At 36.6% G+C, this 20,094-nt stretch overlaps 1 protein-coding gene across 3 annotated transcripts in view; it reads left to right on the top strand.

Moving 5' to 3' along the window:
• KIAA0232 (KIAA0232 ortholog) overlaps window positions 1-20,094 on the top strand; it is a 68,108-nt gene that overhangs the window by 36,820 nt on the left and 11,194 nt on the right. For all 3 annotated transcript variants that reach the window (XM_074904474.1, XM_074904476.1, XM_074904475.1), the window contains exons 4-6: window positions 13,187-13,253; window positions 14,587-14,668; window positions 16,228-19,525. In XM_074904474.1, the coding sequence (XP_074760575.1) occupies window positions 13,187-13,253; window positions 14,587-14,668; window positions 16,228-19,525 (3,447 nt within the window). The remainder of the gene's footprint in view (window positions 1-13,186; window positions 13,254-14,586; window positions 14,669-16,227; window positions 19,526-20,094) is intronic.

Here is a 20,094-nt window from a genome sequence, read left to right as displayed (position 1 = left end):
ACTTACTATTCTAACAAAGTGATGTGAAATATAATGTTGTTGGTAATTTGCTTTGCTCTCATAGTTACAGAATATCGAGGTTGGCACTCTGACTACCCCAAAAGTTAATTTAAATATGAAGCAAATATGAAGGAATAATTGCAAGAAGTAATGTCTTTCTTAAGGATATGACAATTTTTGTATACTCATTTTATGAAGAGCAAGAAGTAGTAGTCTTATACATAGACCAAAGGAATACTGTTGAAATTCCTCTTTTTATGCATCTTCACATAGCTGCAAGTCAAAGCGCATCACATAGAGCTGAATTTATATTATGTAGAAAAATCTAGTTGAAAAGAAAAAGAAAGGAGGTCAATTTAGTAATAGTCCCTGTCTGCCTCTACTTGAAAGTTCATATAATCTAAAACAGAAGGGAAAAAACCCTTTAACTAGAGTTTTGAAAGAATAAAAAGGTGTGTGATCTGAAAGGTTAAACAACTAACTTCCTACTTTGACTCCTGCCACCCTATCAGATTTTTATTCTTTGACATTAACCTATAATCTACAACCTGTAGACTTGTGTTATTTCAGGGCTCTTTTGACTTGTGTTGCATGCTCAGACAATTAAGCTTGCACATTTGTTGTCCTTAATGAAATTGTAGGTCATAATTTTTTAATGTATTTTCAAATACAGGGTGAAACCGTAAAATCTTAAAAAAAAGTTGTCACATAAAGCAGTTCTGTAGGTAGTTTAACATGTGTATTGCATAGGAGAGAAACACAGATTTTTTATTTTTTTTTTTACCCTGGAGTTGTGGGGGAGGAGTGATCCTGCTTTGACGCTAGTCATATTTTAAAGTAACTTGTAAGGTATCTTTTCTTCCTTCTTTTCAAACACATTTCCTGTGTTGGTTGGTTTCTGCACTTATGTGTTTGTGCTAATCTGATGGAAATAATCATTAGTTTTCGGATTGTGAAACATAATGTTAAAATACTATTTCTGCTAAGGTATTCAAGCTGCTCCATGCAATGTTCATGATTTCATCTCTACAAAAAGACAAAAATACTCTTTCAGCTGTAGCCAAAATTAATGATTAGTGGTGTGTGAGTGAGGAGCACTTAGAAAAACTGTTGAGATACAAATAAATACTTTTTTTCCAGTGCCACTTCAATTTTTTAAAATTGTTTTCTGAATCATCTGAAAATGTTTTCCTGTAGAGATTTTTTTGATCAAAAAGGTAGATGTGTTCATTAGGATCTTCATAAATATGTCAGCTAGCAGCTTTGTTCTCGCAGGTTTTTTTTCTTCTTGCAGTGGGTCTGGCAGTAGTCCCTCTGGGCAGTTCTGGAGCTTGCTTTTAGTTTTGCTATCTTAATGTGATCCTTTTTTCGAAGTAGGTGGATACAGAAATACCAATATCCTCACACATATATGAAACACTTGCTCTTCCAGCCTAACCCCTTCTTTCCACCTTATCACTGGAGCAAAACAGGCAAGGCTGAGGTAGCCCCTTTAATGGGAGTAATTGAAAGAAGTCTTAATGTGTTCAAACTTAAGTATATTTAAATAAAACTGTATTTAAATGAAATGGTTAGAATGTTTACCCTGTGTGTGTCTGTAGAGAGAGTGTATGCACGCACATGTGTGTATACACACACAAACAAAAGAAAAAAAATAGGGAGACGATTAAAGGAAGACTTTAGGATTCTGCAGCCTGATCTATTTTAGCAGGAAAAATGTGCAGAGGGTGAAAAGGTATTGAGGGTTAATAATAACTTTTCTAACTTTTATAGGAAATGACAGAGATTCAGGTACCATGATTGTGATGTTTATGTTTAATTACTTACACCAGCAATGTGTTGAGAAATTGCAGTCTACCTCCTCCCTCTCCACCAGTAATCAAAGGCCCTAAAATTGGGTGATCACTTCAAAAAGATGCTTGATGGGCAGAGGAAGTCATAAAATAGATTAAGTGAAAATTGACTTGATAACAGTAAACACTGTTTTGTCAGTCTTTCATTTAATGAGTGAAATATTTTGAAATCTTATTTTTTCTGGATTTTCATTTATATAGTATTCGTTCTTAGGGATTACTTTAGTTGGTAGTTCAGTTTTGTTTGAATTAGGTTTTTTGCCTCATTAAAAAGAGTAATGTGAAACACTAGTCTGAAACAGAAATCCAGTTTTATGCTGGAGAAAACCAACATTTGACTTCAAAAAGCCTACAGCTTGGTGTTTCTAAAACATTTCCTAAGTTATGGAATGTGACAACTCAGAGAAGTTGCAGTCTCCGGACTGCTGTGCGTCAACTGTCTTGCAGTGGCAAAGCATGTTGTGGATGAAGTGCTTTTGTGAGAGGAGGCCTGATTTTGACAGATACTCTATGGTATGTGTAAGAACGCAAATTGTTAATGTATGTATGTTTTCAGGGCAGTGTTTTTTGTGACAAGCATTTTGATGTCTCAAATTGTCTATATTCATATGAATCTTTGGCTGCAGATGCTCTTGATGCAGTCAGAAGCAGAGAAAAGATAAGTATGTTGCAACTTGCCAGAAAATGAAGACAAAATGATGGTGAGAACTTTTAAGACAAGTGCTTTAATGTAGCAATCAATTGCTATTCTTACTGCAGTTCTGAAGTTTTTTCAAAAACACTTGAATGGAGTATAAATAGCAGTTCAAAGACATGCTGAAGAATTGTTATTATTGACCTTGAGTAGAGACTTTATCTTAATTCTTATCCTGCTGAATTGTAGAAAAAAAAAGTCTTAAAATGTTGCTTTGCCATTAACTGGCAAAATAGAGGTATCCATTCTAATGAAATGTTGGGTAAAAAACCCACCTATTTAAGACCAGGCAGTATTTATGTAAAAATCCTTTGAGGAAAGTAACAAATTTTATTCTGAAATTACTTCCCTAAATTTTAAGTTAAAACAATATCAGCATTAAATGGTTTTCTTTTGTTAGTTTAGCTGTTGGTTTTTTAATTCCTGTCTGGTACACCCAAAACTGAGAAGGCTGGTTTGTTCATGTGCAATTTCTGTGATGATCTTTTTTTTTTTTTTTTTTTTGTTTTTAAGCCTCTTAATTCTGAAAGTCTGTACATTATTTTAGTTTTGAATAATCAAACTTGTCAGTAACAAGACAGAAAGCAATGTTTTTGAGATTTAGAAGTTTAGTAAAAAAGTACGAGTTTAGAAATTCACCTGTGTTTGTGTTTTTGCAAGGTGGATACTGTCTCAGCAAGATTGGAAGTAGAGGTTACTTGTTAAGACTGATATGTATAAGACTTTTCAGTCTTACTATTGAACTTACTCATATTGCCTGTCCATTTGATCATAAATCCAAGCTTATTTAACTTCTAACGTACTAGTTTGCTGCTAAAATTGCATTGCTCAATAGAGTAAGTAGATTTTCAGCTGTGTTATTGCAGTTCCTATATAATACAGTTCATCCACTGAACACTTGTAGGATTACATGTGGAATTCCACCCCAAGATGGTGCTAGAGTTTCAGCTAAAGCAATCGGTGTATCTTTATTCTGCTGAACTGTATGAGGACATTTTAAGAATGAGCAAAGGAGTCTACTTCATATGTATCTTTCTGCACTGATGAAACCAGATGTCCCAGACTCTTTTCTTCTCTGCCTATAGATAGCCACTTCACCTAAGCTGTTCCTCAGCACATACCAAGATGGTGCTAGTATCTAATGCTCTTATCTCTCAAGGCATGTCCTAAAGGGGTTCAGGCAATGTGGTCCATTTCTGAACTATCCAGGCTCTCAAAATCTGCTCACTGCCACATGAAACAGCGTACAACACGTTAAAGTAAAAATTAATCTTGGTTGGTAGATTCCATAATGAATTTTGAAATAGCGCTGCTCTGAGATACTTGACAGAAGCAAACAGTGCCCTACATCCCACTGTTCTAAGAATTTACTGCTTGGGGATAACACTGAAACAATTGGTGAAACATCATAACAGTAATTTCTTTGAAATGTAGCCAGGTGTGGGCATGCTAGTATTTGGAGCACTGGCTTTGTTTACGTTGACTTAAGAGGGGGAATGTGACCCTTCTGATATCTGTGTTATCGTATAGGAGCACTTAGAGGAACAAGTGTGGCTCTAGTGCACAGTGTTGTTAAAAATTTGAAATGGTAATCTTACTCTCAAATGTACCTTGCTTTCAGAACAAATTTGAGATGTGTCTGAAATAAGATTCTGTTGAAAATTTAGCATTTGTCATCTTTCTTACTCTAAGTGCAGAACTGTCAAACTTTCTATGCAGTTATACGTAAACCTCATTTGAAGAATTAGGCTCCTAATCAGGCCAAATTAATCAGTTGGTCATGATTCCATGTCTGAGCATGTTTTTATTGGTGGCCAGCTATTGTAGTCTCCAGAGATGATGGTATCTGTGTGCCTGTTAGGCCAAGGCGCTATTGCATAATCTGTTTTGCATTTGGCAATAGTGATGTGCAAGAACTGAGGCAAAAAGACCGGTGGTGCCTGTAGCACAAGGACTATGTTTTATTTCTTCCTCTGTAGGATGCCAAGTTAACTAGATTATTTAAAATTCATTTATTATTATTCACTGATTTACTTCTGCTGTTCTCCTCTTCTGTGATATAAACCAGTATTAATTTGGTAATACACTCTGACTACCATGCTGTGGTATTAGGGAATCAGCTGGTATACATTTGATGGTTTGTTAAGCGATTGTTTTGCTGATTAAGGATACTAATTAAACTCTGACACCAGAGTGAAAAGAGTAGGTGTTTTACTGGTGATAACCAAATAATGTGACAGTGTAATACAGAAAGGATGCAGTAAAAAAAAGCAGAATAGTTCACTTAAAGCAACAAGCAGGAATATACAGGGCTAATGCATCAAATCATTATTACATGAGAGAGAGAACAGTGATTAAGAAAGATCCATCACCACTTGCATACGTTACCATCACCCAGCCCCGCCGTGGCTGGGCAGCCCCGGTTACAGCGAGGGTTTGCAGAGCCTGTCCCGGCAAGGGGGAAATCCTACGCTGTGCCTCCACCCGTAGGTGAGGCACCCAAAGTCACTGCAGACGGGTCCAGCCTTATATACCAGAGATCGACAGGCCAGAACAGCTGGCACCTTTGTTCTGAGCGGAAAATTTCTGTTTTCATTCTCCTGTTGGATTCCACCCAAAGCCTGGCCAGGGCTCAGGGGGAGAGACCAAGGGAGTTTCTAACAAGGCCAAATACATGGGTTCTCAGCCTTGAACAAGGCTAAACAAGGGAAGTTGGATACATTCTCTCAGCATTTCGTCCTCACTACTGATTATATTCCAGGCCGCCTCTTTCACTAGTGAACTCACATACTTTGTTAATAATTACATACTAAGTTAACAGCTTTGGCTTGAGGCCTGTTTTTCAGGCTTCAGTATTTCAATGCTTTAGCACTTTTTACATCAGCATAAGTGGGTTGTTATAACAATACAATACCTACTAGCACGATAGTTTTCAGTTATAAAATATACAGGATTCATCTATAGGTCAACTCTGTCTTGGGCTGATTGTCCAAGCCTTAGCACTTCAGTGATTTAGTGATTTAACTTACGTGTCTTTACATAACTAGAAGTTAACATGAACAAGAGATGTGTAAAAAAAAAAAAAAAAAACAAAAAAAAAAAACAACAAAAGAAAAAACCAACCAAAAAACCCCTCAAACCAACTGCCCAATATTTTAACTTATTTTTAAAAATAAGTGGAAAACATCAGTCAAAAAGCCCTGTAAGGAGGGTAACAAAGTGCTAGGATGAATACTGTTAATGTAAAGGACAGCACAAGAATGAAGCACATTGTGTAAAAGCCATCTTAACAGATCAGGAAGGTGAAATGCTGAAGCTGCTGTTGAAAAGTCCAAATTTATTAAGCCAATAAAATGAAGTGAAGGTTCCAAAACTACTGTAATGCTTCTTGAGTTATATATCTTGACTATCTCAGTAGTAAGCTTGTCAGTGTGTCTGAGGATGATTGTTCAGAACTTTTTTACAGGAAATGCCAAAAAATGCACCAAACTAATGAATGTTATCTTTCTTCTGGGTTGTATCCAGTTGGCCTTCTGGAAAGGGATATACTAGCTGTTTCCAGAATGTACATCACTATTTAGGAAACAAATTTGAAATGTTTCAGGAGCTAAGAAGAATTTTAGACAGGATGTATGTTTTGAAAAATAAAATCAAGGTAGGACTGATTCATTCAGCTGCTTCTGTGAGAAAGCGCCATAGGGTTTTATTATTTCCAACAAGTCATTGTTTTTTTATGATAATTCAATTTGTATTGGTTTAAGAGAATTTTTATTGGCTCTGTATTGTCAAATCCATGGGCTTCTAAAGTTTTTTTTCCTTACTAAGTAAGCTATGTGGTACTGAATTTTGCAAACTCTATCAGCCTGTGTTTTATAACTTCAATTACCATATAGAAAATAACCATCACAGAATAAAATAATTACAGTAAATCAGTTCCTTTTTCCTTATGACTTTGGTATTTAAATAGATATTCATAGTACCACATACCTGAATTATCAGGTTACTGAAGCTGCTACTGTCAGCATAATGGTAAGTTTAATGGAAGTTGACAAAAGTTTTAATTTATTTCAATTTTTGTATGGTTTTCTTGATATAGAAAAAGTATATATTGAACTGGAGAAATTATTTGTGGGAGCTTCATAGTACTTTTTTTTTTCCTCATTTTACATCAAGCTAGCATAAGTAAATTAATACTTTTGTATTTCTTGTATTTACTCCCATAAACAATTTTGTCTTGGAGGCTGAAAGTGGGTGTGCAGTATGACTGAAAGTTACTTCATTCTGCATGCACTCCCAATGAGAATGGGAGCAAAATGGGGCAAGGCAATTCTCTTGGCAGCAGATAAGTCTGGGACAGAAAGTTTGCATATGAACATTTTAGAGAAGGTGGCACACTCTTTCAGATACACAAGCGTGGCCATGAAAATGCCAGAGAAGTTGGTTACAGAGCTCTCCTGAATAACACATTACGTTTTGTCCCAGAACAGTGTTATTAGATAGTAATTTTTCTTAATGTAGAACAATAATTGTCACCAAAAATTTGATTTGAGGTCCGTTACGAATTTTTATATGCACAAGCAAACTTCAATGAGTATGGCAGAGTACCTACTGAGGAAATTTCAAGTGTCCTTTCTGCATTTCACTTGATGCAGAAAATAGCTTCTGCATAATTGGTGGGAACACACTTTAAAAAGTTTCTCCCATTTCACTGATAATATAAATAAGAACATTCCAGCATATGCAAGCTGAAGTACTGTGATAAAGTGAAATCTTACAGCAGCACTTCTTACAAGGATAGTAAGACTTCTCTGGCTTTGAAGTCAGCATGTTTGTTTATAAGCAATACATAATAATAAAGAAGAATAGTTTCTAGAGAGGAATTATCCTTTCTTGGGTGGGTAACTTAATCTCAGTGTAGTCTGCTATGGGAGAGAGCTACAAGAACAGAGTTTTAAATAACAGAAGTCTGATTAGCTGCTCTAGTAACCTACATTTAGGGATAGTGTGATCATTTTAAGTTACTTTGAGCTGGTAGTTGACCTCTTCTATCTAGAATTAGTAAATAACGTGCTAATATCTTTCTGTTTTAGAGTGTGAAGTGGTGAATTACAGCTCTGGAATCCGAGCGTGTACTTAAAATATGTGATTTACCTTTCCTAATGCTGTTTTAATACAGAAGACAGGGCTAAGAGACTTGCAGGAAAGTATTTTGGTCTTGTTGGAGTGCTATTGCTCTTGTATTGCTTGAGATTGCTTGAATTTTTTGTGATATTGTCAGTTTGTCTGCTTGAAAACTTGATGTTCTAAGGTTGCACATCTGTTGAAGATTACTTGAATCGAGTATTGGTGAGCCCGAGAAGATAAGTTAATAAATAGAATTTGTTTTTCTGACTGGTCCAGTGCCTTTGTTGTAAATCTTTATGTATTCCAGAGAAAAATAAAGATTTAATTGTGTTCTCAGTACTGAAGGATCAAAAAGTTGTTGTACAAATACAATATATGAAATGTTTCTTAGTGTCATCCACTTTACTATGCTGGAGGAAGATCCCATAATGCAAACTGGAACCTTGTTTTATTCCTTTCAACTCTACCTGGATTGAGCACCCCAGAGAGGCTGCTGTTTTGGTGGATTTATTTGTTCATTTATCTATGTAGTGCTAATCTTGGGGTTAGGTGGTTTTTTTGGTTTGGTTTTTTTTTTTTAGTCTTGAGCACCTCTTTTGAGAGTACTTGTAATCAGATGAATTATACTGTATCAGAATGTTAGAAAATTAAAACCTAGACTTTTATCTAGCTCTCATCATCCTACAAAATATAGAAATAGATATGTGGTTGCAATGAATCACATTTTATGCCTTATTCAGTTCATGTGGCTTAACAGCTGATTGATATAGAACAGCTACCTAATCCTGCTCTTGGTGACAGGCTACATGCCAAGAAAACAGTCCTGGTACACTACAGTCAGAGTATCATCTTTGGAGAGTCTTATGACCTGTTAAAAGAATGATTTGAAACTATGAATATATTGATTTACTTTGATTTCTAGATTGTTTGAACTTGTATTCTGTGAAAGAAGCATCTATATTCTGCTCTAGTTGATCCTGCTTCAGTGGGGGTTTGGACTAGATGATCTCCAGAGGTCCTTTCCAACCTAAATGGTTCTGTGTGTCTGGGAAAGTGAAATGAGGATTTATTTTAAAAGTGTAAGCTAGAAAGCTTTCAAAAACCTAAACCCAAGTGAGTGATTATTTTAATTGTTAAAGTAAGATGAAGTGTAATGCTTTTGTCTTTGCAAAAAGCTTAAAGAGGAACAAGGAACTTTCCTCATACCTTACAGGTGTGAAGTAACAAGCTATATTTAGTAAATATTTTTACACTACACAGTTCAAAGCTTCTGGAAGAAGCTATTAACTTATGTTAGTCTAGAAAAAAAAAAAAGAAACCCCCAAACCAGAGGCTCCCAAAACAGTCCTTCCTTTTGAGTTGTATAATCAATGGAATTTTTCAGTTTCTCTGTATGTTTATAGCACATCAGATGTGGAAAGCTCATTCTAGCTCATTCTAAAGACTGGCTATCAGAACTTTGTTTTCTCTCTTCCCCCCCCCGATTTTTTATCTATCGCATATGTGCAGATCTGCAGAACAAAGTATATATCTGCATTGCATTTTTTTGGATGGAAGTACGAGAGCCGTAACTAGACATTACTGGGTGATGGAAAAGGGTGAAAGCTTGGTGAAAACAAAAAATTTTGCTGACGAATGCTGTCCTCAGTTCCATAGAACAGCTATGTGAAATAATAGTGGTACATGAACATTTGTGGTCCGATTTAGGAAAGACTTGTTCAGTCTCCTGGATGGTGACTGCATAGTGCTTGTTTGCAACATTCAGAAGTAAACTATTAGTAGAGATGAATGTCAGCAAAGATTAAAGTGATTTATCAAGAATCTGAGAGGAGCTGATGTTTAACAGCTTCTCACTAAAACCTCTCAGAACATAGAAGCCAGTGCCCACCGTTAACATAGGCAACAGTTTTTAGTGGGTTTGGATTTGGTGTACCTAGTATTATTTTGTTTCCATAGTTCACAATTAAACTGATTATTTTAATTTTCTAAAAATATTTCAGAAGTAACTAAATTTACATATTTAATATCTTCTGGGAACATTTTTTGCAGCTATATAGGAGTGTGAATGTACATACAAAAGCTGTTGGGTTGCTTTAAGCTAATGAGTTACAATTTGTCACCTCTCACTGCTCTACGTCCAAAGTAGAGCATGTTAAAAAACTTCGATTTAAGATTTGACATTATATATATATATGTGCATGTGTATTAAACAAAAAACCCCACCCAAAAATCCCAAACAAAACAGCAACAAACTTTTACATAGCTGTATATATAAAAATATTTGAACTTTGTTTTTTTTTTAACTCCTCTCATTTGTTGTTATGCAGAACTACATTAGTCTGGCTCTGAGTAGAGTCATAGTGGTCAGTAAGGAAGACTTAGCGTCCTGTAACTCCAGCAGTCAGATTGTTCTTGTTCATGCTGACTGAGTTCAGAAGCTTAATTTATCTGTTAGCACAGTTGCTCCTATGCCAGTAACATAACACCTGTCCTTTATGTAATCCTTTCCTTGCTTCAACCAGCTGATGAAAAGCCAAAAAGAACAACTTTTTATGGAACTGGATGTAAGTTAAAGCAGGGGAAAGAAATGGAAATATGCTGGAAACAGAGGAACAGAATAAAATGTGTTTGGTATGGAGGAAGTTTTGTTATGAAAAATGAAAAATATGAATTAAAAAAATGACATGCTACCCTTTGTAATTTGAATGAGAGAAAAGGTTAGTAGGAATCTGGGCCAGCAGTTTAAGTAATCTTAGAGATAATCATGAGATTTAAGCCTTTCCTGCTGGAATTACAAAAGCAATTGTAATTAGGCACTAAGACTTCCATGTTGAAAAAATGGTCTTGAAGTACTCCAGTATTTGTACTATTTGGGGACAGTCTTTAAATATGAACAAAAGCAAAGCAGTTCAGGCAGATCACCTGATTTTGTTTAACTGATTCTGTTGTAGTGAACCAAGCCAGTGCCTGGAATATCTTACTTTCTGACAGCAGGGCTGCTGCAACTACAATGCATTAACCTAAACAATGAAAAAACAGAGTAACTAAATCTCATAGTCAGAGAACAACACTGTCATATATGAAAGAATTGCTGAGGCATTCGTTACATTAAGTCTGCAGCTTGTTTTTATATATTGCAGTAAGAGGTTGAGCAAGTGGTCTCTAGGGACTTGGCATTCTGCACAGTGGCTTCATGTCCCATCCCGTCCTCCGTGTCCTGTCCCGTCCCGTCCCGTCCCGTGTTCCCCCCCCCTTTTTTTTTTTTTTTTTTTTTAAAAAAAAAAGCTACTGCTAGCTACATCAGTGTGCTATGCAGAACAGCGTGGAGCATGTCAGCTGACACAAGTATTAGTTTCATGGTACAGGAGGAAATGAAGCGTTTGATTCCAAAAGTTTTCACTTCTTCGGTGTAATGGTGAGCATATTGTTGCCGGTTTTGGGATTGAAATTTTTTTTTTTTTTAATGTGATGTTATGATTAAGGAATTGAATCCATATTCCTTAGATTTTGAGTATATTCTATGGGCGTCCTTTCGATTAGACAGTTTGGAGGGCTAGGCATAAACAAGGCCAGCTCCTCCTCTGTTGCCCTTTTGGGGGGATGAGGGGGAAGTCAGGAGTGGTATAGGCATAAAGTGATGATTATTGCAACTACTTAGGTTTGTCCATATTACTGTGCTGCTTGGTTCTTTCTAAACATTTCAATTCCTGTTGGTAAATTTGATACAGAAGATGCCTTCTAAAGTTTAATATTGCTAAGTCATCCTCCGTTAAGTATGTGGCATAAAGGTTTATATTTAGCACTTCAGTGCAGCAATGCAGTTAGGAATAGAAAATTGCTTTCTCACTTGACTGCAAATAATTAAAATTTAGAAGTTAGCATATAAGTCATTGCTTCAGTATATGATTTTTCAAGTGTGTGTCTCTGACAGAATTAAACAAGCTAGTTTCACTGTATAAATTAGTATTCTCTTTTACATAATTTTTCTTGTGGTTTAGCAACATACAGTCATATTTCGCAGCAATTTCTAGACAATAATCAGGAGAGAGGAGAAACTCTTAGATCTTGGAAAACCAAAATCTTTATACCACCATGGTGACACAGCAAATCCAACTAGTTTTTTACGCGTTTCTGTAACTTGATATTTGATCTGTGTTACGTTTGGAGAGAAAGCGTATTCTATGACTGCATGCACACAAGATCATGTCAAACTCAGAAGGTGAGATGATTTTTGTAGGAGGTTTGTATAAGTCTCATCATCTGCAAGCATGATGGGGACAAGATGCTGTCGAGCTGTTATTGAGGAAACTGCGCATAGGCTGCAAGAAGCTGCACGTTTCTCCCATGTTACCACTCCCAGCTGTATGGAAATGTGCAGGGGACTTGCATCCTTCTCACTTATTTTGGATTGTTGCATTTTGCTGTGATTCCAGCCTTCTGTTTGCAGTTATGGAAAGTACAAAGTGTGATTTCCAAGCATGATCCCTGAGCATCTAAATACTAAGAGCACAAATATTTATGCAGTAGCCACCTCATGTAGTTTTCCTTCCAACAGGAATGGTCATTTCAGGCTGTAGGTTGGTATTTAGTATTTCACAGGCGGAATTCAACTTTCCATTAGAATAGCACAGGGTTTTCTCCTATGGGACTGTTGGTAGTATATTGTATCATTGTGTGTGTGTTTATTTTTTCAGTATTTTGCTGTTCTGGTGCTTGCAAGTCTAGGCAGATAGTAAAAGCAGAAGTGTGTGAGAATAACACAAAAATGCGATTTAAAAGGAAGCTTGAGTGTGTGGAAGGTTTTTGTGGAGAAATAGAGGAAAATAGAGGATTCTAGAGAAGATTAGTAAGGTGTCTATTTTTCCCTCTGCTCTCCTGAGCAAACAACACAATATTTAAAAAGAAAAAAAATCTGGGTATTGTAAACTGGCAATACTATGGGATAAGTTTTGCATGAAGATACTGTAGAAGTGTTTCCTCTTCCTCTCCCTCTCTGCCACCTATGTGTGTATGTTTTCATACATATGTTTTCACCTTCACTCATGATTATCCTTTTAACAGTCCCTTTCTCATAGGTATAGATTGTGCAACCAGAAGGGTCAGGCTTAGCTTTTTAAAATGCATCTTAGTGATCAGTTGATTATTGAACTTTTATCCTGAGACTCTTGGCTAAATCCTAAGTGATGCAGTGCAGTAAGTGTGACAGGGCAGAGTTCACAAAACCTTGGATATACAATACTGCAACAATCTAACTTGTAGTCTGAAACCTCTGTGTCAATGTATCTATGTGTTTGTGGAGCCCTTTTGACCTCTAATGTATTTAGAGGGAGGGATTTATACCTAATAATAATATTTGTTGCTTTTTAATGTGTAGCTACCATGCAAAAAGAAAAATATGTCTGCTAAGATATGTTTACAGTATTGATGTCTTTCTATAAAATGAGTATTTGTTTTAGTAAGTTATATTTTTTTCTTTTTTTCTCCTTTTCCCCCCTGCGCTTTCGTTGTTGTGCAGAGCTCTGGGATTGAAACGTTAGTGGAGGAGCTTTGCTCCAGACTGAAAGACCTTCAAAGTAAGCAAGGTGAGGAATAAATCTTTAAACTTTGGCAGCCATATATCAACTGCGTAACATTCTGAGACGTGGAGGTGAGAAACAGGCAGTTAATTCAGTAGCTTTTAATACAGGCCATGCAATTTAAAAATACATTTAAGCAATTCTGTGCTGGTATGTTTTGTTTGCCTAAGAAATAGTAATTCACAAATGAAGTTTTCCTCATGAAAAGCTGTAATTGTTCATATCCAGCTCTGTCTGCTTTTTTAGTAAATATTCTATATTCAGCATCTGCCTTCTCCACCAAAAGAAATAAAAATAAAGTAAGCTTGATTCTGTTCCTTTTGTGTATCGATACTTGCAAAGAGTAGATTGGCTTCAGAATTGTTATATGCTAACTATTCCTGTGAAAAGCATCCAAGCAGCCATCACAGAGAAGTGTGCCTAAAATTTCTGGGCTTTAGGAAATGATGACAGGGACTTCATGTTGTCAAACTGAGGGCAGGGAGGATAATATAAAATTGTGGTGTCTCCAGTGAAAGTTCATTGCACATAAATGTTTGTTCAGGTGCATAGCTGCAGCCTTTGACACTTACAGTAAAGGTAATACGCTTATCACGTAGTATAAATAGCAATAAATAAGGGATAAATATTTACTGGCTCAGAGCATGATTTTAGCAGTCACCATTCCCTTTTTGGTTTTTAAACAGTAATTACTAGGCAGCTCTTAGTATTTCAGTGTTATGCTGTGACATTTTCTTACTGAGTCAAGGTGATGCTGACCATTTATTTTGAAAAAGAAAAAAAAGAAAAAAAATTAGCGTGTATCTCACAGCATTTTTTTTGGTCTGCTACAGATGTTAAAATAGAGAATTAGAAATATTTAGAGCCACCTCTCACACAGGAAACTTGCCTTTACATCCACCCAAGGCACAGCAACTACAGTAGGGGTATTTCCTTTAGTGATACACATGAGAAGTTTGATGCAACCATTCGTAAGAATATTTAGTTAAATTTTTTTTTTTAATATCTTTTTTTCATATGTAGCAATGCAGGAAGGAGAGAAGGATGTGGTTATGAAATCAGTAAAAATTCAATAGTAAGTCTCCTAGTGGGAGCACTGCTGCAGCTGCTAGCCAGTCATGTTTGGTGAAATTTGCAGGGCTTAACAAGACAACTGTGGAAAACTTGAATCTTTATGTATAATAACCAGGCTATAAATTCTTCTGTTATTTACAGTGCTCTATGGAAATTTGCTACTATTACAGCTATACATCCTGGTGCTTTTTCTTAAATACTGTTGTAAGATACACTGGCTTTTTTAATTTTTCTGATAAGCATTTGGAATTTTCTTCCAAAACAGAGGAGAAGATTCACAAAAAGTTAGAAGGCTCTTTGTCTCCTGAGACTGATTTATCTCCCACAGCAAAGGATCAAGTAGAAATGTATGCTTTTTAAATTATTATTATTATTGTTATTATTATTGTTATTATTATTGTTATTATTATTGTTATTATTATCTAAGATGCTTTTGTCTTTTCTCCTTTTACTTCCATATTTTAACACAGTGAAGTTAACTTAGTGGGGAATCTGGAGTCTTGTGGATATTAAGAAAGACATTTTTTTACCTGCCATCTTTATATATTAAAGAATGAGCATTTGGTACCATGGGCTAGTTTAATTTCTGGCAAAGTTCTTATTGCTTTCTTTTTACTATATCCAGAACTCAAAATATACTGTATTTTAGTTTCCTTAAGACCAAAAGCCTTTAAAACAGCATTAATTGACATGTTAGACCTTCAGGGACAGAATCAGTTTCCTGGGTTCATAGAATCATAGAGTAGTTTGGGTTGGAAGGGACCTTGAAAGTTCATCTAGTCCAACCCCCCTGCCAACCCTGATCAGGTTGCTTAGAGCCCTGTCCAACCTGGCCTTGAATGTTTCCAGGGATGGGGCATCTACCACCTCTCTGGGCAACCTGTTCCAGCGTTTCACCTGCCCTCGTAAAAAAATTTCTTCGTTATGTTTAGTCTAAATCTACCCTCTTTTAGTTTAAAACCATTACCCCTTGTCCTATCTTGTTCAGAATTCTTTGTCTTCTGTTGCAGAAATGGGAAATTGAAACTCTTTTATAACCTTTAAACTCTTTATAATCAAAGTGGTCTACTAGTTACCAAGTACCTGTGTCCAGTGTTACTGAAGTACCCAGGAGTTTTTATCATTCTCTTGGAGATATGACTTTATCTCTTGATAACCATTGGTAGCAACAGTGTAGTAGAAGTGTTGCTAAATGGATGATACTTCTTCAGGAAACTGATTGTGCTAATGTGCATTTAACTTAACTGACTTCTGAATGGTTTTTGATAGGTTTTCATTGAAATATATGTGATTCAGTATAAATGTCTTTACTGTCAAACATATACTACTTTAAATGTTGCAGAAAACTGTATTTTAATTTTGTCCCTGTTGTACAAAGTTAAGCATCTTAAACTGTTCAAGAACTAATCTTGTTTTGCAATAGTTGGAGTTTTTTTTAAATAACTGAACCATGAAACTATTTAGAACTTAACAGCTAGTGTCTCATTTTACAAAGGAGTATTAAAAACCATGGAATTCAGGACTTCCTCATTTATACTTTAAATCAAACATGTTTAAGAAGACTGCAGTGAATTGCTACATTATCTAATAAACCTGGAGTCAGCCTTCACTGTTTTAAGCATCCACAATTTCTGTCTACAGTGAAGTTTAGGAGTCCCTAAAAATGGGATTGTTTTACTTGGCAGTATATTTTTAAACCTATATTAATATAAGCACTTTTAAAGCTTATCTTAATCTCCCCTTTTGTTATCCTTCAAACAACCAGTGCAATGAGTGAATGTGCACAAACTGGATTTTTTGGCAGTTAGATTGGTACTGTTTTGATGTGGTTTTAGTAATAATTTATAATCTTAATGCCTGTCTGAAGTCCTACAATCTGAATGTCACCTTTTTATTTTCCTTTTAGGTACTATGAAGCATTTCCTCCTCTTTCTGAAAAGCCAGTTTGCCTGCAGGAAATTATGACTGTATGGAATAAATCCAAAGTATGCTCTTACTCTAGCTCCTCATCTTCATCCACTGCTCCACCAACTAGCACAGATACATCTTCTCCAAAGGACTGCAATAGTGAAAGTGAAGTAACTAAAGATAGAAGTAATAAAGCATCTGCCACTGTACAAGAAAGAAACCAGCAGAAGAAAAGTAAAAATGAGAAAGAAAACAAGTTTAGTAACAACACTGTTGAAGAAAAGCCGGTTTTGTACAAAAAGCAAGTCCGACATAAGTCTGAGGGAAAGATGCGTCCTCGTTCCTGGTCATCTGGATCCAGTGAGGCTGGCTCAAGTTCTAGTGGTAATCAAGGTGAATACAAGGCATCAATGAAATGTATTAAAGTAAGACACAAAACAAGAGAGGTTCGAAATAAAAAAGGGCGGAATGCGCAAAGCAGGCTTTCAGTGAAACCTGGTGAAAAGGCCGATAGAAAAGTCCACAGTGGAAGCAGTAGCAGCAGTAGCAGCGGGTCCATCAAACAGCTGTGCAAAAGAGGTAAAAGGCCATTAAAAGAAATTGGAAGAAAAGAAGCTGGCGGTAGCGACGGAAAAGATTTGTATTTAGACAGCAGAAATGAAAAGGAATATAAAGAAGAACCCTTGTGGTATACTGAGCCGATTACAGAGTACTTTGTTCCTCTTAGCAGAAAAAGCAAGCTGGAGACTACATACCGCAACAGAGAAGATATACGTGGCGTAACATCAGAGGCTGTAGAAGAGTTGTCTGAATCAGTGCATGGTCTTTGTATTAGCAACAATAATATTCATAAAACATACCTCGCAGCAGGTACTTTCATCGATGGTCACTTTGTAGAAATGCCTGCAGTTCTAAATGAGGATATTGACCTCGCTGGGACCTCAATATGTTCTCAACCAGAGGACGACAAATATTTAGATGATGTTCATCTCTCAGAACTAACACACTTCTATGAAGTGGATATTGATCAATCCATGTTGGATCCTGGTGCCTCAGATACGATGCAAGGGGAGAGTCGGATTTTAAATATGATTCGACAAAAGAGTAAAGAAAAAACTGATTTTGAGGCAGAATGTTGCATAGTGTTAGATGGAATGGAGTTGCAAGGGGAAAGTGCAATATGGACAGATTCGACCAGCTCTGTTGGTGCTGAAGGGTGGTTCTTGCAAGACCTTAGTAATTTAGCTCAATTTTGGGAGTGCTGTTCATCTTCTAGTTCTGGTGATGCAGATGGGGAAAGTTTTGGAGGAGATTCTCCGATCAGATTCTCCCCCATCTTAGACAGCACAATGCTTAACTCACACATGCTTGCTGGCAATCAAGAGCTCTTTTCAGATATTAATGAAGGGTCTGGTATAAACTCTTGTTTTTCAGTGTTTGAAGTGCAATGCAGTAACTCTGTTTTACCATTTTCTTTTGAAACACTCAACTTGGGAAATGAAAATGCAGATTCTAGTAGCACTGCTAATATTCTTGGGAAAACACAGTCTAGATTGCTAATATGGACCAAAAATAGTGCCTTTGATGAAAATGAACACTGTTCCAATCTTTCAACAAGAACCTGTAGTCCATGGTCACACTCGGAAGAAACACGTTCAGACAATGAGACTTTAAATATTCCATATGAAGAATCCACGCAATTTAATGCAGAAGATATTAATTATGTAGTTCCTAGAGTGTCTTCGAGTTATGTAGATGAAGAAATTATAGATTTTTTGCCAGAAGAAACCTGCCAGCAACAAGCTAGATCTTTAGGAGAAATGCCCACTTTGATTTTCAAAAAAAAATCTAAGCTAGAATCTGTCTGTGGTATTCAGCTAGAACAAAAAGCAGAAAGTAAAGACTATGAAACTACACAAGGGTGTAGTGAAAACAGTCCACATGGAGATGGCTACAGCTCAGGGGTTATTAAAGATATTTGGACAAATATGACAGACAGAAATTCTGCAGCAATGGTAGAAATAGAAGGAATAGAAGATGAATTGTTTTCAACTGATGTAAATAACTATTGCTGCTGTTTGGATACAGAAGCAAAAGTTGAAACCCTCCAGGAGCCCAATAAAGCAGTGCAGAGATCAGAGTATCATCTTTGGGAAGGTCAGAAGGAGAACTTAGAGAAGAGAGCCTTTGTCTCAAATGATTTATCAAAAGTAGATGGTGGTGACTACACTACACCATCAAAACCTTGGGATGTTAACCAGGATAAAGAAAACTCATTTATACTTGGTGGTGTGTATGGGGAACTCAAAACATTTAACAGTGATGGAGAATGGGCAGTGGTGCCACCTAGTCACTCAAAAGGGAGCTTATTACAATGTGCAGCTTCTGATGTAGTGACAATAGCTGGTACAGATGTTTTTATGACTCCAGGTAATAGCTTTGCCCCTGGTCATAGGCAATTATGGAGGCCATTTGTATCATTTGAACAGAATGAGCAATCAAAGAGTGGAGATAACGGATTAAATAAGGGTTTTTCTTTTATCTTCCATGAAGACTTACTGGGAGCTTGTGGTAACTTTCAAGTTGAAGAACCAGGGCTTGAATACTCATTCTCTTCCTTTGACCTGAACAATCCATTTTCACAAGTTCTTCATGTAGAGTGTTCATTTGAGCCAGAAGGAATTGCATCTTTCAGCCCTAGTTTTAAACCTAAATCAATTCTGTGCTCTGATTCAGACAGTGAGGTTTTACACCCCAGGATATGTGGTGTTGATCGAACGCAGTACAGGGCTATACGGATTTCTCCAAGGACTCACTTTCGCCCAATTTCTGCATCTGAACTTTCTCCAGGTGGTGGAAGTGAGTCAGAATTTGAGTCAGAAAAAGATGAGGGAGGTATTGCTGTCCCTTCTCAAGTAGATGTATTTGAGGATCCACAAGCAGATCTCAAACCTCTGGAAGAAGATGCAGAAAAAGAAGGGCATTATTATGGAAAATCAGAGCTTGAATCTGGAAAATTCCTTCCCAGATTAAAAAAGTCTGGAATGGAGAAGAGTGCACAAACATCATTGGATTCCCAAGAAGAGTCGGCTGGGATGTTGCCAGTAGGAAACCAAGATCCCTGTTTAGAATGCAGTATGAAAGAATCTATAGATGGGCGGGCGATGGAGAGCTCTAAAGTAAACTGCAGAATAGTGGAGCCACGTGAGGAAACTAGCAGGTTTTGCAGTTGTAAAGCAGGGTGCCATTTCCCCACGTACGAGGATAATCCTGTTTCTTCGGGAGAGCTTGAAGAGGTATGTGGATATATAAAATTACAGAATTTGTAGCTGGCAGCTGATAACCAGCAATTTGTCATGTGATAGTATAATTTAAATGTTTGTAATTGTATAGCTCTCTAGAAAAATACAGTTTTGTAGAAACACTGGAGGTTCCATCTGAACGTAAGAAAAAGCTTTTCTTACTGACCTAGTGGCCCAGTGCCCTAGCACTGCCACAGGTTGCCCAGGAAGGCTGTGGAGTCTCCTCCATTCTTGGAGATAGTCAAAAGCCATCTGGATGTGGTCCTGGGCAGCCTCCTGTAGGTGGCCCAGCTTGAGTAGGGGCAGTTGGACATGATGACCTCAGAGTTCCCTTTGAACCTCAATCATTCTGTGATTCTGTGAAAAATTAACTGGCTTCAGGCATTATCGTGTCATCTTGCATACCTTTAGAAATATATGCATATGTACACTCATGTAACTTTAAAATCTCTTTACCTTAGGTTTTTGGCTTACCTGATTTACATGTAGTATGTTACAGTGTGCGTAAAGTTTGAGTAATGAGATATTACTGATTTTGATTCAAACGTATTTTAAAATTTTGA

This window comes from Athene noctua, chromosome 4 (genome assembly GCF_965140245.1).
Source record: "Athene noctua chromosome 4, bAthNoc1.hap1.1, whole genome shotgun sequence".
Classification (NCBI taxonomy): domain Eukaryota; kingdom Metazoa; phylum Chordata; class Aves; order Strigiformes; family Strigidae; genus Athene; species Athene noctua.
This window is presented reverse-complemented; position numbering and strand designations above follow the sequence as displayed.